At 49.4% G+C, this 23,523-nt stretch overlaps 1 protein-coding gene across 2 annotated transcripts in view; it reads left to right on the top strand.

The window, feature by feature from the left end:
* DNAH5 (dynein axonemal heavy chain 5) overlaps positions 1 to 23,523 on the top strand; it is a 106,523-nt gene that overhangs the window by 77,671 nt on the left and 5,329 nt on the right. For both annotated transcript variants that reach the window (XM_078868721.1, XM_078868720.1), the window contains exons 53-77: positions 674 to 804; positions 2,393 to 2,546; positions 3,545 to 3,812; positions 4,741 to 4,864; positions 5,276 to 5,383; positions 5,959 to 6,073; positions 6,405 to 6,581; positions 7,335 to 7,538; positions 7,944 to 8,123; positions 8,618 to 8,755; positions 11,062 to 11,197; positions 12,388 to 12,485; positions 13,336 to 13,554; positions 13,990 to 14,145; positions 14,694 to 14,876; positions 15,259 to 15,502; positions 16,355 to 16,469; positions 17,058 to 17,248; positions 17,946 to 18,067; positions 18,655 to 18,804; positions 19,459 to 19,704; positions 20,172 to 20,391; positions 20,821 to 21,026; positions 21,896 to 22,099; positions 22,728 to 22,943. In XM_078868721.1, coding sequence (XP_078724847.1) covers positions 674 to 804; positions 2,393 to 2,546; positions 3,545 to 3,812; positions 4,741 to 4,864; positions 5,276 to 5,383; positions 5,959 to 6,073; positions 6,405 to 6,581; positions 7,335 to 7,538; positions 7,944 to 8,123; positions 8,618 to 8,755; positions 11,062 to 11,197; positions 12,388 to 12,485; positions 13,336 to 13,554; positions 13,990 to 14,145; positions 14,694 to 14,876; positions 15,259 to 15,502; positions 16,355 to 16,469; positions 17,058 to 17,248; positions 17,946 to 18,067; positions 18,655 to 18,804; positions 19,459 to 19,704; positions 20,172 to 20,391; positions 20,821 to 21,026; positions 21,896 to 22,099; positions 22,728 to 22,943 — 4,305 coding nt within the window. The remainder of the gene's footprint in view (positions 1 to 673; positions 805 to 2,392; positions 2,547 to 3,544; positions 3,813 to 4,740; positions 4,865 to 5,275; positions 5,384 to 5,958; positions 6,074 to 6,404; positions 6,582 to 7,334; positions 7,539 to 7,943; positions 8,124 to 8,617; positions 8,756 to 11,061; positions 11,198 to 12,387; positions 12,486 to 13,335; positions 13,555 to 13,989; positions 14,146 to 14,693; positions 14,877 to 15,258; positions 15,503 to 16,354; positions 16,470 to 17,057; positions 17,249 to 17,945; positions 18,068 to 18,654; positions 18,805 to 19,458; positions 19,705 to 20,171; positions 20,392 to 20,820; positions 21,027 to 21,895; positions 22,100 to 22,727; positions 22,944 to 23,523) is intronic.

The raw sequence follows: 23,523 nt of genomic DNA, 5'->3' as shown, positions 1-23,523 counted from the left end.
GCTGATTTCTGAGGTCCGGGGTTTCGGTCGCTCGTGGCTGAATTGCATTCGCAAGTGAATTAAGTTGCTGGTCTCAGCCCAGTGACAGATAAATGCACAAAGAAACATCGTTCAAAATCTTCTTGGTTCTTTCGGTAAAGTCACGTAAAAGGGAAATAATAAAATAATAAAATAAAAAAGAACCAAGAAGATGAATCCCTGCAGTCACGAAAGCTTTAAATCGAAATCTTTCAAAATGTTGGTTACTGCTTGATAAATCACGTCACGTCTGTGTGGCCACCCCACTCTGAATACTACCTTTCTTCTCATTCATATATATTTGAGCTCTCAATCAGCTCAAGCCTCCTGTAAATCACTTGACTTCTGTGTGGCTACCCCCACTCTGAAAAAAAAGAAGCAAAATTGTTGGTTACTGCTTATTTTAGTTTATTCCAGTACTGGGTGTTACCAATTTGAGTTTGATGACATTCGATGGGCACTCTTTGCAGGACATATCGTGTGGATAAAGAGGCCAATAGAAGCGACTTCAAAAGTAGCTCTGTGACTTCATCTCTCACGCATGGTGGTGCACTGCTCGCTGTGGTAGCTCAGAAGTGGCTATGTGACATCGACTTCCGGTCTGCAAACCACACAGAATGTAACATGCTATATAACACCGCCATCCGCCCTGCAGATCTCCCGCGTAATCCGGACACCGCGTGGGAACGCACTGCTCGTCGGCGTGGGCGGCTCAGGCAAGCAGAGCCTGGCACGCCTCGCTTCCTACATCGCCGGCTACAAAACCTTCCAGATCACCCTGTCCAGGTCAACATCCTCACCCCCACCACCACCCCCCCCCCCCCACGTGTACACGGTACCGCTGCATAAGCTATCGCGGTAGTTCTGCAAGGCTCAAAGTGCACCTAGCCTGGCACAAGCGTCGTGGTGACGTCACCGCCACTTAGTGGCGAATGGCGGCTGTTGTTGGTGTATGGCTCTCCGACGATATGTCATTGGGCTGTGCCTGGTGTCGTCCGGCACGATGCCCAACATATTCAGTTTGATTTGACATTCAACACTTTGCAAGCTGGTGAAGGCAGGCAGCTCAGATGTGCGTGCGCGGAAGTGCAGTGCGACAAAGGATTTGGCTGCACCGTTCTCTGCTGACTGCCAGGCAGCACAGCTCCACGGCCATCTGGTGCACACAGTGGTCACTGCTTGGAGCACTATGCAGGCTCACTTCTGCTTAGCTTCCGAGATCTGATGAGATCTGTTGAACTGGGCCCTGCAATTACCGCCGGGAAATTACCCCTTTAATCATCTCCACGGCATACATTTTTTTCTCTCTCCTTCAAACGAGATTGCTCGCGCGGCAATTACTGCAATGATTTGCATAAACAATTCATATCCCGTGCAATGAGTACAATTTTATCTACATATCTATTAAACTAATGCTGTAATACCATTATGGTTATTTTTCATCAATATCCCAGACTTGATTGCTTCCACATGAAATCTTCTCTGAAATTAGCGTTTTAAATGTGCAATCCCTGGGAGACACGCTTTGCTTACCGATGTTGGACCCGTGAGTTTCTGTTCTTCTCTGCTGAGCCCCATTTATTTGCCTTTGGTGCCCTTTTGCTTCCTATGATGCCATCAGATGACCCCATGAGGATCCTCGCCATTCACTTATACAGTCTCCGAAGCTTCACATGATACCCTGCACCATTCTTGTGAGGTTCCCTGTATTTACCCAAATCACTCTTGTGATTTTTTTTATTTTTAGGATGCCTTTGGCCGTACCTGTATTCACCCCATGGTGCCGTGGGCCATTCGTGTCGGGTCCCCCATGGTTGACTCGTATTACCCATGTGACTTCACCGATGCTGCAACTGTGCCTTCCCGTAATCTCCTTGTCTGCCCCTACCCCTGTCAGTGGGCACCACGATGGCGAGATGTTAACATCCTCGCCTAGTATACAGGAGGTCGTAGGTTCGATTCTGACCCTGACGCCTGCTGTATATTTGGCGTTTATGTGTCTCTCCTTCTTTGGCCTTGTGGATTTTTCTCAGGGTCCTCCGGTGTTTCCCTCCACATTTAGAATCCACGTGCATTTAGAGTATTTGGCTGCTATAAATTTCCACTTGATAAGCCACTTCGTTGAGCTATCATTTGTGGCCAGGTCGCTTCTGAAAAAGAGCTATATAGCTCAGTGGGCTCTACCTGGTAATATAAACAATAGTTTAGTTTAGTCTCAGTCCATGCTTCTCGGAGTCCCTCATGGTCACGGCTCCGCACCATAAAGTCCGGGTCTCCCCACTGACGGCTCCATGCATCTCCGGCGCTTCGCCACATCGCTGCGCACCGACTCTGACGCCGCCGTACTAACCCCCATGGTGACCCCGGCGAGCAGGTCCTACAACACGTCCAACCTTCTGGAGGACTTGAAGGTGCTTTACCGTGTGGCGGGGCAGCAGGGCAAGGGCATCACCTTCCTCTTCACGGACAACGAGATCAAGGACGAGGCATTCCTGGAGTATATGAACAACGTGCTCTCCTCTGGGGAGGTGAGGCCAGGGATGGGGCAGAACAACGCGTTGATTTGTCTACTCATGATTTAAAATTTTCCTGTTTTAGGATTTGCTCATGATAAACAATATACAGAGACTCCTCTACTTATGAACAAGTTAGGTTCCAGAGGTCTGTTCATCAGTCAATTTGTTCATAGGTCAAACTTTACTCCTGTCGATTCCAAACATGTTGTATGGCATGTATACTAAACACAGGGCTTTAAAAGTTGTACAATCTCCTGTAGATGTAGATGGCACTGGTTCTCCACATTCTGCTGATGTAGATGCCACCACCGCCATTGTTTGTGCAGCGGTTGAACTTACGACTCTCGGTCCGAACAGGGACCTGAACATACGGACAGGTTTGTTCGTATCTCTGAAAGTTCGTAAGTCGAATGTTCATAAGTAGAGGAGTCCCTGTATTATGCTTGTATGTATGTTGAACTTCTTTGGCACCGTACATAGCCAACCATGCTAATCGGAGGTGCACCTATAAACGTATAGTAATATACGTCTGTAGGTGCTGTGTTTAGTTCCAATCGCAATTTGGGATCAGCACAGCCCATCCTACGGAATGGATACAATTTGTATAATTTCGTAGAAAGTTAACAGTGGTCAATTGGGAACCTGGTTCAATCACAGGAGGCTACATCCCAGAATCGAACCCAGGTTCTTAGCGGTGTTGGTTCAGTGAGCTCACCGCTAAGCCGACTGGCTATCCAGTTGCTCATATTGGAGTAGCTATTGGGTGTGTGGGTGATGCAACTGCTTTGGAGCCCTCAAGGCCTGAAGGTCATAGGCGGTTGGCTTTCAAAAAGCTACTAATTAATTTATTGCATCAGGGCCCATGCCAACCACACTACATCGAGTTCCACTCTTTCTTAAATGACTTCACAAATTCACTTATAACATACGCACCTCTTCCCCTCTACCTCGACCTCTCCCTGCCCCCCCTCCACCACAAACTCCCTCCACCACCGCCACCACCACCACAGGTGTCGAACCTGTTCGCTCGTGACGAGATGGACGAGATCCTGAGCGAGCTGGTGCCGGTGATGAAGAAGCAGCACCCGCGGCGGCCGCCCACGCAGGAGAACCTGCACGAGTTCTTCATGACGCGCGTGCGCCTCAACCTGCACGTGGTGCTCTGCTTCTCGCCCGTCGGCGAGCGCTTCCGCACGCGCGCCCTGCGCTTCCCCGCGCTCATCTCCGGCTGCACCATGGATTGGTTCAGCCGCTGGCCCAAGGACGCGCTCGTGGCTGGTAAACTTAAACCAAAAACGAAACAAATGTTTTATTTTACCAGGAAAGGCCCACTGAGCTATAAAGCTCTTTTTCAGAAGTGACTTGGCCACAAATCATGTCTCAACGAAGTGGCTTATCATCGTGTGGAAATTTATAGCAGCCAAATACTCCAAATGCATGTTTCTAAATGTGGAGAGAAAAGCCGGAGGAAACGGAGAAAAAGCAACGCGATCATGAGGAGAGACATGAAAACTCCAAATATACAGTCATCAGGGTCAGGATCGAACCCACAACCTCCTGTATACCAGGTGAGGTAGTTAACATCTCGCCACCGTGGCACCCCTGATGGAGTGGGACACCGGCGCTGGGTGGCAGTTGCCATGGTTTTTGTTTGTTGGGTTTTGGCCGCACCACGTTGAGTCGAGTTGAGGTGTGCGACGATTCACCCACCCTTTCCCAAGTGACCTGAGAGGTATGGCGAATTGTCACGATTTTGGGCATCGTGATTCAATACGAGAGCCGATTCAAAGCTTGCGGGTGCAAGTACTAGCTTTAGCCAACTCAAATCAACATCCTCAAGTGGGTCAGTAATATGAGTGCCATTTTATGGAAATGTCAACATGAACCCCCTTAATAATTCATATAATATAATGACACATTTATATTTATGTGATATAACCCAAAAAAAACTCCATTATAGATAATATTGGTCGCGAAAGCCTACTGCGTGTTAAAATGAACACCCTTGCTGTACTGCCACCTCTTAACCACCTGGCAGCGCAGAAAGGTGGTAAGTTTCACAATTGTATCCACCATCCCTTACCTCCAAAGTGGTGGATCACAGGCATGCACAGCCACAGTACCCAACCTCGATACTCATGCTAGACTGTCGGACAAGTGGATGAGCAGACGAGTCATCCTCCGTGCGTTGCACATTGCCCTCCAGTGTCGGAGCACTTCCTGTCGTCGTACACCATGGACTGCACGGTGGAGGTGAAGCAGGAGGTCGTGGCCTGCATGGGCTCCTTCCAGGACGGCGTTGCCGAGAAATGCACCGACTACTTTCAACGGTAGGGCCAGGGAAAACACACAGAGCACCGGCAATTTATAATGCACACGATATTTCACAGATATAAGTGGTGATATGCTGCTGCTGTACCTGAGCACAAACCTTGTGCAATGACCTGGAACCAGTTACCGGCAGATGTTCTAGGTCTATCCTTGAGTCTGAAACAGTTTTACAACAGACTGAAAGCAGTGTTGATCTAAAGCGCTCACGCTGTGTGATCAGCTCGGCACATTCGTGATGGACTAGACTGGTAAGAGTGCACGATAACAAATGCTAAAAGATATTATGGCGTCAAATTGGAGGGTAAATTACTCAAAGACCTGACAGACAGGGACACGGTAAAACATAACCTCTGACCCGACCTCTTCGTCTCTCTCCTTTCTCCCCGATCCGTCGCGCTGGGCGATTGCAGGTTCCGCCGCTCCACCCACGTGACGCCCAAGTCGTACCTGTCCTTCGTGCAGGGATACAAGACTGTGTACAAGGAGAAACACACGGAGGTGCAGACGTTAGCGAACAGGTAAGCCCTCCCCGAGACCCCCCCTGAGCCCCCCACTACATAGTGAACCTTCCCGCTAGGCACGTGGAGTCTTAACTCTGACTGCCGTGGGATTCCTGCTTCAGGTTTACTCAGAGCTAAAAACTAGTACAGCACCGACTGCAGTTTGTCAGTAAGTTTTAGGGTTTGGGAGGTTAGGTTGTGTGTTGTGCATGCATATACACGCGTGTGGGTGATGTTTACGCTTGAGTAGTGTGGTGCAGCAGTGGTTAGTTCACTGCGCTTCAAACCCGGTGATCTGAGTTCGACTTCCGGTCACACAGCTAATTTCAGTGACCAGTGATATCCAACCCTGTCGTGGGCCTTCCCTAGGTTGACTCAGCCCTAAATGAGTACCTGCTGCAGTATTTTAAACATCAGAACAGGGGAGACAAAGTCAGCTGGGTGAGTTTCTGGCCTCACTACTGCTTTGTGTGCCGTGCCCGCCTTCGTAGGTGCTCGCTAACAGCACTTGCCCCAAAAGCCCATGGAGTTCTCCACGAGGGATCTTTGTCTATGTGTCTGTGTGTCTGTGTGATCTACACGTGGGGTGACAGGATGCAAATGGGGCTGCAGAAGCTGAAGGAGGCCTCGGAGTCGGTAGCCGGGCTTAGCGTGGAGCTGGAGATGAAAGAAAAGGAGCTGCAGGTGGCCAATGAGAAGGCTGACAAGGTACGTCACTGACACGGCGCCGCTACGCGTCACTACGGCATAATGGCAAACCACAGGGCCATATGGGTAAACAAGGGGAGGGGTCTCATAGGGGCAGTTCAATGCATTTTTAAGAAATGCTAAAAGAGAAGAGAGGACAGCACTTGCCCCAGGAGGTTCAGGCATTTTGGGAAAACTAAAAAAAAACGCTTTTCCCCAATTTTTCCTGATTGAGCCATCATCATCATGTCCCGAGACGAAGTATCCGTTCAGAACTCTCGCAGAGTGGTGCGACCCTTTGTTGTTGGGGAAAGGCCCACGGTAGGCCCGTGCTGTCCCCGTGGTCGTGCAGGTGCTGAAGGAGGTGACGGTGAAGGCGCAGGCGGCGGAGAAGGTGAAGATGGAGGTGCAGAAGGTGAAGGAGACCGCCGAGCGGATCGTGGACAGCATCTCGGTGGACAAGGCCGTGGCCGAGAAGAAGCTGGTGGCTGCCAAACCGGCGCTGGAGGAGGCTGAGGCAGCACTGCAGGTGCACGCCAGTGGTTTAGATTTGTAGAAACAACATTTTCCCCCAAAATGTATCCCAATTGTGCCATGTCATGAGATGGAGAATCCAACCGTTCGTATTAGAGAAGGGCCCACGCAAGCGGATTTCAGAGAGCTACTTCTGAGACACATTCATGTGACTACTGGTTCACACAGTAAGGGCACCAATTTCCTACCCTGCCACTGCAGAGTAATGTTTGTCACATCACAGTCAAACTGATATTTAACATTCTCAAAGCTGGAATGCAGCCAAACCAAGTGCAGAACCAAATTTGACGTTACGGATTTTTTGTTATAAATTTAACACATAGGCTTTCACGACCAATATTATTCATAATAAAGGTTTTTTTGGGTTCGATCGCGTATATATAAATGTGTCGTTCACCAACCACCACCCGACACAGCCAATTGGTAAGGTTTGTCATTTAAGAAAAACGTGCCAATTAGTGACTACTTCAGCACACCGGTGTGTTGGAGAGTAAACCCATGACATTTACAATTTGAGTACGACCTTTATGCACTTCCTCGTGACCAGGCTGAGGAAATTAATTCACTATATTTGATTTGAGAACCTGGTTTAATTATAAGCGGCTGCCTGGATTTAAACCGAGGATCTCATTGGTGCCAGCTCTGACTTGAGCTCCCTGACTTCAAGTCACGTTCATCACCGCTGTACAACTTCCTCCTATCTCCTTGCCTCCCTCCCTCTCTCCTTACCCCCGTTGTGCCGTCAAAGACGATCAAGCAGTCGGACATCGCGACGGTGCGCACCCTGGGCCGTCCGCCGCACCTCATCATGCGCATCATGGACTGCGTGCTGCTGCTGTTCCAACGGCGCGTCAACCCCGTGCGCATGGACCCCGAGCGCGGCTGCGTGACGCCGTCCTGGCAGGAGTCGCTCAAGCTCATGACGGCCGGCAACTTCCTCGGGTCGCTCAAGGTGTGGGGGCCGTCTGGGGAGGAGGAAGCATTTGGGGGGGGAGCCGGTGTGGGTTCTTTAATATGAGACCTCGCAACATGAGAAGTCCTCTCTCTCCCCAGGGAGACCTAACACAGGGGAGGTTCTCGCCTAAAGAGGGCCCTCTCCCAGAGAGACCTCATTCAGGGAAATCCACCCCGTGGGGGGGAAGCTCCGCCTAAGGAGACCTCAACCAGGGAAACCTCACCAAGGGAGGGTCCTACTCAGTGGGGAATCTTCATGAGAGAAATCTCTTTCAAAGCGGTTTGTGGTATCTCAGCGCGTGCTCGAACAGCGCAGCTCTAAGTTTAAGGATTTCTCGAAACACTCACGGATCAGAGGTGCTAATCTCAGCTGCCCATCCCCCCCTCTCACCTCTTGCAACAGCAATTCCCTAAGGACACAATCACGGAGGAGGTGGTGGAGCTGCTGCATCCGTACTTCGACATGCCCGACTACAACATTGACACGGCACGCAAGGTGTGCGGCAACGTGGCGGGCCTGTGCTCCTGGACCAAGGCCATGTCCTATTTCTTCGGCATCAATAAGGAAGTGCTGCCCCTCAAGGTGAGCATCCAACCCCCCACGGGGAGACCTGCAGCTTCCTGTAAACTGTTCCGCTGCTGGACAGGCGTGTGTTTTCCCCACACCCACCTGAGGTGTTGATCGACGGCTGCATTCGGCCTTCTTGACAATGCTGCTGCCTCCATCGTATTATGGGTATCAATCATTATCATTAGCCGTGATCAATCAACTGCTAGTTGAAGGTCTCCCCAAGCCGTCATTCTCACGGTCCCACAATGTGAGAATATGTAGGCTACACGGAGGACTCTTGTTTTGGTGTTTGTGGGAAGCAGTGGAGCAGTGACCCACGCACTGTACAACGAACCCGATGAACTGACTGAGTTTCCCCGGGCATGATTAAGTGATATCTAAACCTGCCATGGGACTTCCTTAGGTCAAACTGAGCCATAAAATTATTACCAAACGCGCTTCTGTGTGAACATCGGCCCGGTGGGTAGTAGTGTATAATCATGAGGCGTTGTCTGTTCCGTTCGCAGTCCAACCTGGTGGTGCAGCAAGGCCGCCTCAACATCGCGATGGGCGACCTCCAGAGCGCTCAAGCCGAGCTGGATGCCAAGCAGGCCGAGTTGGATCTGGTGCAGGCCGGATACGAGAAGGCCCTGCGCGAGAAGCAGGTGGGGCACGGTTCCCAGAAGCAGAGGCGTAGCTAGGATATTTTGCGCCCGGGGACGAACTATAATATTGGCGCCCCCGCCCCCCGTTTAATTACATTTTCCTTTTACATCGAATAAGGAATAACAATTTACATTTTAATAAAACATTGTATTTAAAGAAGCTAATTTATAGAAATTATATTACATGGCTCACTCAGTCACTGTCGTAGACTGGTTGACATAGTCTACAAGAGATTAATTTTTCTTGATTTCACTGTCGCAAGCTGGTCAATCACGTAATCAAAATCTGTTTTTTCCAATGTTTCTCTTTCAACGCTAAGAAGAGCAAGATCGCTGAGACGATCTTGTCCCATTGAAGCACGCAAATACGACAAAATAAGTTTCAATTTGCTGAACGACCGCTCACAGCTTGCAATTGAAACTGCAATTGTTAATACAATTTGCAGTGAAATTCGCAAATTCGGAAATATGTCGTCTCCATAAAACACAATAAAACCAAGAAGATCCAAAGGATTTTCTGGTAGAACTTCATTCCGGTTACTGAGCAGCATTTTGCAATCTCCAATTTCTGTGAAAAGTTCGTGGCCATTGATGTCGGTGTCATAGAAATTTCCAAAATCTGTGCAATTTCGACGAATTGCATCGACATCTGTATTGGATATAAGAGTTTTGACGTCCAGCAGAAATCAAAATTTTGTGTTCAGGTCTTTTAGTCGTAAAAACCATGTTGACATCTCCTGTTGAAGTCGATAAAATATGCTCTTCATAACGCGCACAATTTCTTCTTCTGCTGAAAGTCCTGCATCTCTTGCCAGTTCTCCTGGCATCTTCCGACGTCGCCTAATTCTTCTGTCCACATCGATCCCCCAGGCTATGCATCTTGTTTTGGCGTTTTCTGCAGCAACTTGGCTCAAATTATCACGAAGCGTGACAAATTCATGCTCCAAAGATTCAAGATCAGTTGCTGCTTCCTTGAAATTCATAGTAGGATCCTGTAAGCGCTTCTGAACACGATCAATTTTTCCAAGAATGACATTCCAGAAATGTAATAAAACTATGAAGTTAAAATTTAATATGCATGCCTGTAACTGTTCTGCATCACTTCTGGTTTCAGGCATCATAGTTACTTCCTCCGATAATTTGTCTAGCAGCCCTACTAGTTCATCCAGTCCTTCATAGATAGCTTTAACAGCTTCTGATCGTGCACTCCAGTGTGTTTCAGGCCGTCGTAGTTTCCGCCACCAAAAAACAGGCCAGTGACTAATGCTGAAAGACTGCGCCTGTCTGTTGTTTGGGACGTTCTTCCATGTAAGTTCTTAATAGGTGCGCGTACCAAAATGCAATTACATGACATGTAGGCTGTGTGTGGCAGGATATATTCACTTTAAGATGTTTTTTGTTCATGTTTTAGTTTTTTGTTTGTTGCGGTTGCACCCGATTCAAGAGCCGAATGGCTCACAGGGCTATACCTAATAAATTAACTTGAACTTGATATAAACTTTTAGGTTGAGGTGTAGATTTGTGCAGTAGTTTCAGGCTGCCGCGCCCGCCGCAATAAGTTATAATGTAACGTTGTAAGCCTCATTTTGGCGCCCCTTTACCTTGGCGCCCGGGGACATATGTACCCACCTGCCCCCCCCTAGCTACGCCTCTGCCCAGAAGTTGATCTTAAGCCAGGGGTAGGGGAACCCATGGAACCACGCGCCGGATACGGCCCCATGATGGGACTTCATGTGGGCTGAGGCCACATGAGCCCTCCCACTTCAAATTGGCCCACACATTAAAAATTTAAATTTCGCCATAAGTATCCTAGCCACACTAATTAGGTACTAGAGTGGATTATTTTTGACCTGGAAACAATGTGTTTCAGTAAAGGTGAGCCCTAATTACTTTTGCATTTTCATTGGATGAGGCTATGTTGTATGTTAATGTGTGGTTCCTATTTGTCCCACAGTCAGGAAAAGGCTCCCCACTTTGGTCTTAATCCCTGACCTGTGGTCCTAACCCACTCTGACTGACCTCCCCTGCTATAATCTGCTGTCTATACAGGCTTCAGTGGTCAGGGTGAAATCATCAGCCTGGTTGCCACACGTCAAGAAAGGAGATGTCACTAGAGTAGTGGACTGAACTTCTCTGCCTGGAGCTCATATTCTTTGGTTTTCTGACTTTCACATTCCAAACATTCATCCCAATACAGCACTCCTTTGTGAAAAGGAGTCTTGAGACTGAGCAAGGCTTTTCCTTGTTAGACAGAGGACGTTGGTACGAATATTGTAAACGCTGACGAACATTGCCTGCCCGCGCAGGAGCTGATGGACGATGCGGAGCGGTGCCGGCGCAAGATGCAGACGGCGTCAGGGCTGATCAGCGGCCTGGCCGGGGAGAAGGAGCGCTGGACCAACATGAGCAAGGAGTTTGCAGCCCAGATAAAGAGGCTCGTGGGTGAGACGGGGCCGTGGTGTGGTGGTGACGTGTGTGTGTGTGAGAGAGAAAGTAGCTGATAGTTGCTCACTAACAGCACTTGCTTTGGTTCGACCAAGTAAAAATAAGGGAGGCAAACGCATTACCATCGTGTCAAACAATACACAGAAACGTGGAAGAAGCACCAAGCCTTTGTGCATCATGCAAAAACCATCAGCAGCTCCCGAAGAAGTATGTTGTGGTCGCCATCAAAATAAATTTGAGCAAATATGACCGACTTGACGAGCAGCCATGATACGGATATGACCAACTGTAGACTGGTTTCATCCTCTTTAGGAATCATTAGTCCAGTATCGTTACCAATTGTCATCATTAGTGGCTTTGCACTCCCACGTGGAAGGAGCAAGAGAAGCAGAGGCCGTCCACACGAGCAGCGGACTGACAGCGTGAAGGAGGAGGACTCGCGAGAGGCAAGCGTAGGTCCGCAGGAAGCCGTCTCCCTGACCAGAGAAATGGAGGAGTGGAATACAATTGTCCAGGGCTCAACATCAGCCGCCATTTGACGAACAATGGAGGAGAAGAGAGGGCAGCACTTGCCCCAGGAGTTCAACCAGGTTAAATAAGGGGATCTTTGTGTTTGTGTACTATAAGGGAGTAGCTATTGCATCCTGGTGAATAACATTTGCACGGGTGTTTGTATGTGGGGAGCGGCAGTGTAGCAGTTAGCACGCTGCGCTATGAACCTGGCGACCCGGGTTCGATTCCTGCTCACGGCCAACACCAGTGACGATGATCTGAACTGGTCCTGGGCCTTCTCTAGGTCGACTCAGCCTCAAATGAGTACCTGGTGCGGTGTGTAAACATCGCCACTAGGGAGACAAAGGTGGCTCGACATGGTGTTGGCCACCCATCCCCTCGTGTGCCCTGCCAGCCTTCATAGGTACTCGCTAACAGTCTGTTAAAGTTATACAGGGAGTCTTTGACTTTGTGTGTATAGATACTCTGCCTTAAATGTTAGCTGGTACCGAGTGTAAACATCAGCACTGGGGAAACAAAGGCAGCCAGATATGGTGCTTGCTACATCACCCCTTTGTGTGCTTTCATAGCACATGCCCCAGCAGTCCAGATAGCCTGCACATGTGCGCTCAACACCGGGTGATTTGCTGATAGCCGGTGTGTGTCGGTACGTGCGCATTTCTACCTGGCACCAGGGGATGTGCTCATGGCCACGGCGTTCCTGTCCTACGCCGGCCCCTTCAACCAGGAGTTCCGGAACCTTCTGCTGGGCGAGTGGCAGCGCGAGCTGAAGGTGACGACACACGACCCATGGCGATCCAACGGCGCTTTGCACAATACAACAACGAGCGTTAGCACCCACTGCCGGCACTGTCCGGGCTACGTATTAATCGAGTCTGTTTGGGTCAGTGACACGGAAAATAGCTCCACATCCAGTATATGCAGGGCTTCCCAGAGGTTCTTAGAAGCCCGGATCAGTTCCACATCGGAGCCCCTGTTTCCACCATCTGCAGATTCACTGTGGGGCCTTCTTTTGTGTGAGGCCCAAGGGAATCTTCCCTGTTGCCCCCCCCCACTCCCACCTCTGGGTGGCCCTGAGTAAACCTGTCACTACGGCTGGGGCTATTAGTGACGTGCCACCTATTCCAATCTACCAGCGACACAGAAATGTATTCCTCAACCAGCACAAAACACGCAGTATTTCACTATGGCTACTAATCACACAACCCCGGTCTACTGGCGACCTGGAAAATCTTGAATGGGAAATTTTAAGCTCTGGGCATGGCGATATAAATGCCTAAGCCTAAGTTCGATCCTGACCCTGATGCCTGTATATTTTTAATTTGCATGTTATCCCTGTGGTCGCATCAATTTTTCTCCGGGTCTTCTAGTTTTTCCTCCAAATGTAGAAACATGCGTTTAGAATATTTCGCTATGATAAATTTCCACATGATAAACCACTTTGTTGAGCTATCATTTGTGGCCGGTCACTTCTAAAAAACATATATTTTGCTCAGTGGGCCTTACCTGGTCATAAAACATAATTTTATAAAAGTTCAGTGTAATAATTTTTAAGCCACCTCTCTAGGGTTAAAACGTTCACAATTCCCCTAACGGCTCCATCATCCCCGCGGTGCCCGAAGGTGCGGCGCATCCCCTTCACGGCCGAGCTGGTGCTGAGCGAGCTGCTCAGCGACAGCCCCACGGTCAGCGAATGGGGGCTGCAGGGCCTGCCCGGCGACGAGCTGTCCGTGCAGAATGGCATCATCGTCACCAAGGCGGCGCGGTACCCGCTGCTCATCGACCCCCAGACGCAGGGAAAAACCTGGATCAGGAACAAGGAGAAGATGAACGACCTCCAGGTACAGGAGCGCTGCGCGTGGCCGGTGGCGTGCTGTGGCTCCGGTTCAGGTTAGGCAGTTAGCACAGGGTTGTCACCTGATGGCGATCTTGTGATAACTGGCTTGAAAAATCTGTAAGTGTTCTCAGGATTTTTCATCAGTTGTATAACAACACACCACTCAAGACAACGGATTTACATGTAGTTCTCCCCGCATATGGCATGGTGAATTATTTGTATTCCTATTTCTTCCCCCAAATTTTTTTCCCTTGCTATTTTTTATCTCGATTATGCCAATGGCTGTCACGATTCGAGACGAAGCAACCAGATGGGAGGAGGGGGAGGGGGGTCAACCCTAGCGGCACCAAGTGACGGCCGGGATCACCACAGGGTTCGTATACCAGCACTCATGCGGGGCCGCTCGTTGCGGACGTCCGTTTTGCACGTTGCCTGGCAGGTGACGTCCTTGAACCACAAGTACTTCCGCACGCACCTGGAGGACAGCCTGTCGCTGGGCCGTCCGCTGCTCATCGAGGACGTGGGCGAGGAGCTGGACCCGGCGCTCGACAACGTCCTCGAGAAAAACTTCATCAAGATCGGTTCCACCTTCAAGGTGCGACTCACGTGTGTCCTCTATGCTCACTGAAAAAGCAGTATGAATAATATAAAAAAATTTGAGTAGGTGGCCGGGTGGCTCAGAGATCAGGGCACCGAGCTGGCACCGCTCTGAGATCTTGGGTTCACATCCAGGCAGCCAAAGAGTGTAGAGAAATAACGGGTTCAGTCCAGTTAACAAGGAATGTGCTAAATTCCAGGTTTGAATATTACAAATAACAGTTTGACTTTTATGCAGCCAACATTTATTCTCGGTGGCAGAGCGGGTGGGTTGCAGAACTTAGAGAAAATGGAGGCAAAAGTATGCTGAAGGTGCGGATGTAGACCACACAGGAGAGAATGTCCCTATAGGCAATGAGAAGAAAACAGCTTCCCAGAACCCTCGATCTCTGTTTGCAGATGAGATCGTGAGTTTCAATGAGGACACTCACCTGCTCAAATAAAAATAAAAAAGTCGTCGTAATAATTGGGACGAGCACGTCACGTGACATGTGGGCGAGAGGTGGGAGAGTGAGACGAGCACGGGGGGCTGTGTCGATGCTACAGGTGAAGGTGGGCGACAAGGAGGTGGACGTGATGCCCGGGTTCCGCCTCTACATCACCAGCAAGCTGCCGAACCCGGCCTACACGCCGGAGGTCAGCGCGCGCACCTCCATCATCGACTTCACCGTCACCATGAAGGGGCTGGAGGAGCAGCTGCTGGGCAGGGTCATCCTCACCGAGAAGAAGGTTCGGAGACACTGGTGGAAACCAACAACGGTTCCTCTGGATATTTGTTCTTGAATATATATATACGAGGGTCGCCTGAGAAAGTAATGCCCCCACTTTTTTTTGTCTCGGCCAAAATGTATTGAAAAAAAGTGTAAACCTACCCATAGAATTAGCAGATGTATGTGTGTATGTTGAACTTCTTTCACGCCGTACGTAGCCAACCACACTAATCGAAAGTATTGGTTACATGCGCATAACTTTTCTACATGAATGGCCGCAGACCGCACCTGGCCTGGATGGCAAACCATCGCAAATTATGGCTCGCCATCCAGGCCACGCGATGAGCCAGCGCCAACAATTTCCCGAGCTCTGCCGTCCTCCATATATTGCCGTTGCGCAGGAGCTGGAGAAGGAGCGCACGGAGCTGCTGGAGGATGTGACGTCGAACAAGCGGCGCATGCAGGAGCTGGAGGACAGCCTCCTGCACCGGCTGAGCAGCACACAAGGCTCACTGGTGGATGACGAGAGCCTGCTGGGTGTGCTCGCCTCCACCAAGCGCACGGCCGAGGAGGTGACGCAGAAGCTCGCCACGGCCGCCGACACCGAGCAGCAGATCAACACGGCGCGCGAGGAGTACCGGCCTGGTAGGACGCCGCTCAGACTGGGATGCAGCCGCTCGCCTGTCTCACAGAAGACAGATGCTGATGCCACTGTCGTTTTGTGTATAATGCCAATTCGAATATGTGTGTTTACAGCATCTAATGTATATTGATAAAAGTGTTTTTTTTTTGACGCATTGGAATCTTGCTTTTCGTTGTAAAGTTCAGCTTTCAAAAAGCACTCCTAACCACTCTCATCTGCTTTTTTATTTAATATTTTTTATTGCAGTCCACCTTCAGCAACTGCCCTAGTAATACACACTCTGTTGTGCATTACAGGTTTGTCCCTCTGACAGATATTTACAGATTCTAGATTTGAAATTGTTGTGACTGCAAGGATCCATACTCTTTGGTTCTTTCAGTAAAGTCACGTAGGTGAAAAATAAATAAAAAAATAAATAAAATAAATATAAAAATAACTAACATGTCCAGATGTTTCGAGAACTTGTTGTACGTAACTTTTGCTTTCGTCTCATCTTCATCTTGAGGCCAACTTTGCAGCCTTCTTTATTATCTTCTTGCCGATGGTGGCATTAGATTTCAGAGCTAAATGCCAATGTCAAGGTGTGCTGGCCATGAAAAGTTTTCAGAAGAGCGTTTGTGGAGTTTTTCTATTACTCTGTTGAAGGAGCGCAGACAACAGTGGACGACTATATGGTCCATGTGGGCCTTTTTATTCAATTCTTATAACATTTCCAGAAGTGTATTCCCATTGAACGCTATAACAGTGCCAACGTGAACGTTAAATAAAATAGCTAAAAGTCTGAATGGTTGGCCAAATGCGTTGGGGCTGCTATTAATGTACACGTTTGTTCCCCCCTCTTCCCCTGTGAGCAGTAGCGACACGGGGCAGCATCTTGTACTTCCTGATCGTGGAGATGAGTCTGGTGAACGTCATGTACCAGACCTCCCTGCGCCAGTTCCTTGGCCTCTTCGACATTGGCTTGGCCAGGTACCCGCTGGGACCACCACGTGACCACATGGGATCTTGTAGGAAGATGTAGCCTGGGAGGTGGCCGGATGACTCAGGGATCAGATCATTAAGCTGCCATCACTGCCATCGCTGGATTCAAATCCATGTAGTTGCAGACATCGCCAATGTCTGCACAAAATAACATTATTCATACGAAGTTTGGTTCTGCGCTTAATTTTTCGAAATACCACCTCTGAGAATTAAAAACAACAGTTTGTCTTGTGATCAATATGTATCTCTCTAGCAGGGATAGGTAGAAAGATGTTGCTCCCTACTGTGTGGATGCGAGATCATTTACACAGATCTCAGAAGTAGCTTCGTGATATCTACTTCCATTGCACAATTCTGTAACGTGAAAGGTTGCACTGCTCTGTGAGAGATCCAACATTACTAATTGCCCCCACGATATGAGACAAATAGCACAATTGTGATAGAAGTAGGCAAAAGAGACAAATATTTGATAAAGATTGGAGGCTGTCTTGTGTCTTGGGGAGCTGTGCGTGCGTAGAATCAAAAATCTGACCCACCCACGCCTAACTGTTGTCACGTAACCTCTGCTGTCTGCAGGTCGGCCAAGAGCCCCATCACCAGCAAGCGCATCAGCAACATCATTGAATTCATGACCTTCGAGGTGTTCAAGTACGCGGTGCGTGGCCTCTACGAGGAGCACAAGTTCCTGTTCGCGCTGCTGCTGGCGCTGAAGATCGACATGCAGGCGCGGCGCGTGAAGCACGAGGAATTCCTCACGCTCATCAAAGGTGGGCACCGTCTCCTGCCGCGGCAGTGCCAACGAGCACAGGGGGTTCAGTCATAATAGAGGGTTTTTTGGGTTAGATCGTGTAAATGTAAATTTGTCGTTAACCCACCATTACCCGACACAGCTAATTAGTAAGGGTTGTCACGTAAACAAAATGTGACAATTAGTTACTACTTCAACACACCAATTCGTTGGAGAGTAAACCCACATCATTTACAATTTGAGTACGACGTTTCTCTGGTAATTACTACCAGCTTCATCAGGCGATTTTAGTTGGGAAGCCTACATGTTACATTGTAGGAGTTCATATTAATATTTACCAATGAAGGTTGAAAGTGTTTATGTATTAGCTTCATCCGTCCATCCATCCAAAAGAGAGGACCGCGATAAGTCTAGTAAAGATGATCTGCCACGAATGAACCTATCGTATGAAGTTGCGTTGCTATGAGGGACTTTCCTGATTGAAAACTGAAAATAATCCCTGGGTTTACTGAAGTAATAATTTTAAAAAGTTTAATTACGATCACTCAGAGGAAACATAGATTTTAATATTTTGGCTGACTGGCCTGCATGAGGAAATATTCAGTACTTCGCTCAGTAGTTCCTGGTTTAAGCTTCTTTCTGCTATAGCTGAACTTTCCACAGAATTCTCGTTTCTTGAGGTGCGCCATGAGAGGCCATTTTGACTTCGGTTGTAGGCGGCGCGTCGCTCGACCTCAAGACCTGCCCTCCCAAGCCCGCAAAGTGGATCCTGGACCTGACGTGGCTGAACCTGGTGGAGCTCAGCAAGCTGCGGCAGTTTTCGGACATCCTCAACCAGGTGCCGACGCACTCTGCCCGGCGGTGGTGTCATACCGTGTCGTCCCGCGCGTTGTCCAGCGCGTTTGTCCGACATTCCCCTCCATCTTTGCTCGAAGCTTCTTCAGCATGTGCCGAAAAGTTTCGAACGTCGTGCCAAACAACACGCGGCACAACCCAACATCACATCGGAGAGAGACACAGCGCGACTGTGAACACGTAAAGGGTAGCATTACTCATATCGCTCTGTTGGTGGGCCAACGTCACATGCCCATTACAGGGCTTCCGTTTACAATAGAGGGATTTTATAGGGGTCACGACTACCCACCTCTGACCAAACCATGCAGAAAGCGACCGGTCTCATTAGATCTCGGAATCTAATGAGGTTTGAGCCTGGATAGTGTTTGGGTGGGTGACCATGATGCGCATCAGGTTGTTGTAACCTGCTATGGGGCTACGTGGTGAGCAGCAGACCTGAACGCAGCCAGGAATACCCGTGAACGGCTAGAGACACTTGGGAACAGCCTTAAGCATCTGGGCAACAGCTAGGAATGCCTGCACATATCCAGGGGCAGCGCAGCTGTGACCCATCGCGGTGGTGCCTCGCAGATCACGCGCAACGAGAAGCAGTGGAAGAGCTGGTTCGACAAGGAGGCGCCCGAGGAGGAGCCCGTCCCCAACGGCTTTGACCAGGCGCTCGACTGCTTCCGCCGCCTGCTGCTCATCCGCTGCTGGTGCCCCGACCGCACCATCGCCCAGGTGCGCCGTGGCCTCCGGAGCTGGCGCGAGTTTGGGCCTGTCGCCGTCGCCCCGAAATGTTTCAGTTGAGGAGATTTTTGGCCAGGTTCGGCGTGCCGCTAAATGTTTAGTTTTTTTGTTTTGTTTTGGGCTGAAAATGTGCCGATTATGCAACGCACACAACGATGCGATTTGTCAACTGAAATAAATGTTTGTGCTCGTGATACGTACATCACATCTTTTGTGTGCGTGTGTGATATTTGATTGTTTATAATTTGTGCAAATTTATATGCCAATTATAGGCCGTTACATATAGGCTATTATGAGTGAACAAAGGTGTACAAATTAGGCAGGACATACAAAATTAGGCCGGACATATAAGAGTACACGAGGTTGCAAAAACAAGAAATTTTTTTTTTTTTATAATCTAATAGTAACCCCACATGGGGACAATTCATGGAATATCTAAAGAGTTTAATCTCGACATACCTCATGCGGATGTCTCCATCGCTCGCCAACAATTTAGCCAACTGCCACAGCAATGTATTTCGATAATTTTGTCAGCATGTGAGAGTGGCTGTTTGTCATCACTTTCAGTTTGCGGTGTATAAAGTGCGCTGGATGTTAGCAATTGATGTCTTCCCTCTCTCGCTCGCTGTCGCTCACTCTCCCCAGGCACGCAAGTACATCACGGAGACGATGGGCGAGAGCTTCGCGGAGGGCGTCATCCTGGACCTGGAGCGTACCTGGGAGGAGTCGGACCCGCGCACACCGCTCATCTGCTTCCTGTCCATGGGCTCGGACCCCACGGACTCCATCATCGCGCTGGGCAAGCGGCTGCGCCTCGAGACGCGATACGTGTCCATGGGCCAGGGCCAGGAGGTCCACGCCCGCAAGCTGCTGCAGCTCACCATGGCCAACGTAAGGGGAGACGCCTGCTCGCCAGGCACACCTGGGGTCACTTGGGGGTCACCTGGGCACACCTGGATACAGCTAGGCACAGTGAGGATCACCTGGGCACAGTTAGGATCACCTGGACACTGCTAGGATCACCTAAGGTCATCTGGACACACCTGCGCACACCTAAAAACACCTGCTATAATAGGGGAGAAGATTTCAAATGCATAATCTATTGTTATGGTTTCTTAAAGTAATAGATTTACTTACTGACATGTTTGCGGTCACGTGGGCAGGAGCAGGTAATAATTGAACCGGCACACGTAAAGATATACATTTTTTCGGCATCACATGCAGCTAATCCTGAGCCCAGATAATCCGTCTACTGATAATTGAGAGTTGTCTGTATATAGCAGAGCCATTGCTTGCCTGCGTGAGTGACTGGCACACAAGCACAATGTGTTCGTGTCCACGCGTCTGCGTCCGTGCAGGGCGGCTGGGCACTGCTACAGAACTGCCACCTGGGGCTGGGCTTCCTGCCGGAGCTCATGGACACGCTGACGGAGGCGGAGGGCGTGCACGAGACGTTCCGCCTGTGGATGACCACCGAGGCGCATCCGCTCTTCCCCATCACCCTGCTGCAGATGTCCATCAAGTTCACCAACGAGCCCCCGCAGGGCCTACGCGCCGGGCTCAAGAGGACATACGCCGGTACAGCCCACGGGACACGTGGCTCGGCCTGCTCTCAGCGGATGCAGTTTCCTTCTGTGTGTCTGTCTATCCGCATGTCTGTCTGTCTATCCATCAGTATGTTTGTGTCTCTCTGTCCCTGTTTGTCTTTCTGTTCGTGTGCACGTGTCTTTTCCACTGTCCATTTGTCAGTCTCTGTATCTGCATGCCTGTCAATGTGATTATAATGTATACCTCTCCACGTGTTCGTCTCTGTGTTTGCAGATTTCTATTTAATTTCCGAATGCAGGGGAATTAAATATTACACGCACGTTAAAATGCTAATTTATGACCAGTCTGTTCCCGTCCAGTCTCCGGACCTATGGCTCACATGTGTACATATTGGCTCATCTCTGTGCGTACACGTGTGCCTGCACATGTGTGTGCGTGTGTGCGCACGTGACATGACAGCCATCAGCCAGGAACAGCTGGAGGTCAGCAACATGGTTCAGTGGCGACCCATGCTGTACGCCGTCGCGTTCCTGCACTCATGCGTCCAGGAGCGGCGCAAGTACGGCCCCCTGGGTTGGAACATCCCCTACGAGTTCAACCAGGCCGATTTCAACGCTACTGTGCAGTTCGTGCAGAACCACCTGGATGACATGGACATCAAGAAGGTGGGTGCCAGCGCTGCCCCCCACCCACTCAGAGGTAACTCTGTGATATCTGCTTACTTGGGCTAGATATCTGAATTTAGACTTTAACTAATTTCTTGAGACACTAATTTCTTTAGAACTGCTTTTTGTGTTTAGTTTGTTGTCCTTCCCCGCACCACCGATTAGCACGGTTGGCTATGTATGGTGTTAAAGAAGTTCAATATCCATACATACGATTCAGGAGATGACACTCATAGATGGGCTATCCAATTATTTAAGTCATCACTCACTCTGGCGATTATCAGATCGATTCCTCTACAAATTAAATATCACGAGAAAAGTTGAGAAAGTCTGACTTCTGTTCCCACGTGCACCTCTGGATGAAAGGTGATTGATGGGACTGGGTGATGTCATCGGTATCATGAGCGATGTCATGCCAAGCATGGCTCATTAGTGAGTTTCCCACCTTCAAAAGGCAGTACATCAGGGTGGCCACTGTTTTTGACAGGGCCTGAACCCACAAAACAAGTGGTCGATTGCAATTTTTTGTCGACCTTTCTTGCCAGTATCAAAATATAAGAATAGGTTTTACATTTTTTGTCAATAAAACAGCTGTGTTAAGATGATAAAACATCAAACAGAAACCTTTTGCAAGGATTCATGTCTGCATCAACCACACATACATGTAATCAAACATCCTCCGATAATGTTTTGCCACAAGTCCGTGTGCTTAATGCAAACATCTTAACACCTGTTTTACTGCCACAAAGGGTAAAACCTATTCTTATATTTAGTTGACGAATCAACCGAATCGACCCATCGTTACAGCTCTACGAGTGACCGTCCCCTAACCCGCACTGGGGGGGTGGGGGGGGTGTCGTTCCCACCAGGGCGTTTCGTGGACCACGGTGCGCTACATGATCGGCGAGATCCAGTACGGCGGGCGGGTGACGGACGACTACGACAAGCGGCTCCTCAACACCTTCACCCAAGTGTGGTTCAGCGAGAACATGTTCTTGCCCACGTTCTTCTTCCACAAGGATTACACCATCCCGCGCTGCACCACCGTCGACCAGTACCTGCAGCACATACAGGTGCCCTGGGGGGGGCGGGGGGGCGGGGGGCAGGGGTGGGCCTAGAAGTCTTAATTCGCTCGTGTTGCAATTATTGTAAATTTTCATCTTCATAATCATCATTATCATTACCATCATAATCATAATTATGATCGATTGTATTTATAATGTGCGGTTCGCAGCAAAGGTGGCAGTGTTTACAATGTACAGCTTCCGGAAATATTTGTACACATTTACGTGATATGTGCTTTTTGAGAGAGTACTATTTTTGTAAGCCCGTAAAGAAAATGACTGCACGATTTCTAAAATGTATATTGTGTATGCAAATCAAGAGTAATAGGGACAAGCATTTCTGTGTTGTGGAGTGTGTGGAAAATTGCACCCATTAGTGTGTGGATTCAAAAAGGTAATTTGAAGGAATCTTGGAAGTAGTTATCTCCTTCCATGGGCCATTCTCCTAACAGTCGTGGAAAAAGACAAAAATGAAAATCCCACTGCGTTGGTTTTCGTGTTTTTGCCGGGCTGTTCTCCAATGTATTTTCGGACTGTGCCGCATATCCTGCTGAGCGTCTTCACGAACTCAACGCGTATAGTTTGGAGAGCTATAACGAAAACGTGGTCGCGCTTCATTCCGACTCTCCCACGGCAGAGCCTTCCGGCGGCCACCACCCCGGAGGTGCTGGGCCTGCACGCGAACGGCGACATCACGTACCAGACGACGGTGGCGCGCGACGTGCTCGACACAGCGCTGGGAATCCAGCCCAAGGACAGCGCGGCGGGCGGCGGGGAGACGCGCGAGAGCATCGTCTACGCCAAGGCGCAGGAGATGCTGGAGAAGCTGCCCCAAGACTACATCCCGTACGAGGTATGCTCCGGCGGTGGTCGGATAGCCATTGCTCTTCTTGTTCGAGCGAGGACGATGCAGACTCGGGGTTTTAAGGGTTTCGGAGCGGTAATGCGCACGCGTGTGGGTTTGTGGTGGAGTAATTGGAATGTTTCTGAAGTAAACTATTTAAATCATAAAACTACGTAAACTATTTTTTTTATGCTCTCAGGTAAGGCCCACTGAGCAATACAGCTTTTCCTCGGAAGTGACCTAGCCACAAATGATAGCTCAACAAAGTGGCTTATCATGTGGAAATGTATCGCGGCCAAATACTCTAAAGGTATGTTTGTAAATGTGGAGGGAAAAACCGGAGGACCTGGAGTAAAATCCACGCAACCATGGGGAGAACACGCAAACTCCAAATATACAGCAGGCGTCAGGTCAGGATCGAATCCACGACCTTCTGTATACCAGGGGAGGTAGTTAACATCTCGCCACCGTGAAGTGGCTCCACCATCAGTGCTTTCTCTACTTGACAGGTGCACGCAGCCGATGTAACTTGCCAGGAGAACTGGACTGATGCAGCTGAACAAATAGCGAGAAGGGGCCCTGGCGAAGC

This window comes from Lampetra fluviatilis, chromosome 26 (assembly GCF_964198595.1).
Source record: "Lampetra fluviatilis chromosome 26, kcLamFluv1.1, whole genome shotgun sequence".
Classification (NCBI taxonomy): Eukaryota; Metazoa; Chordata; class Hyperoartia; order Petromyzontiformes; family Petromyzontidae; genus Lampetra; species Lampetra fluviatilis.
This window is presented reverse-complemented; position numbering and strand designations above follow the sequence as displayed.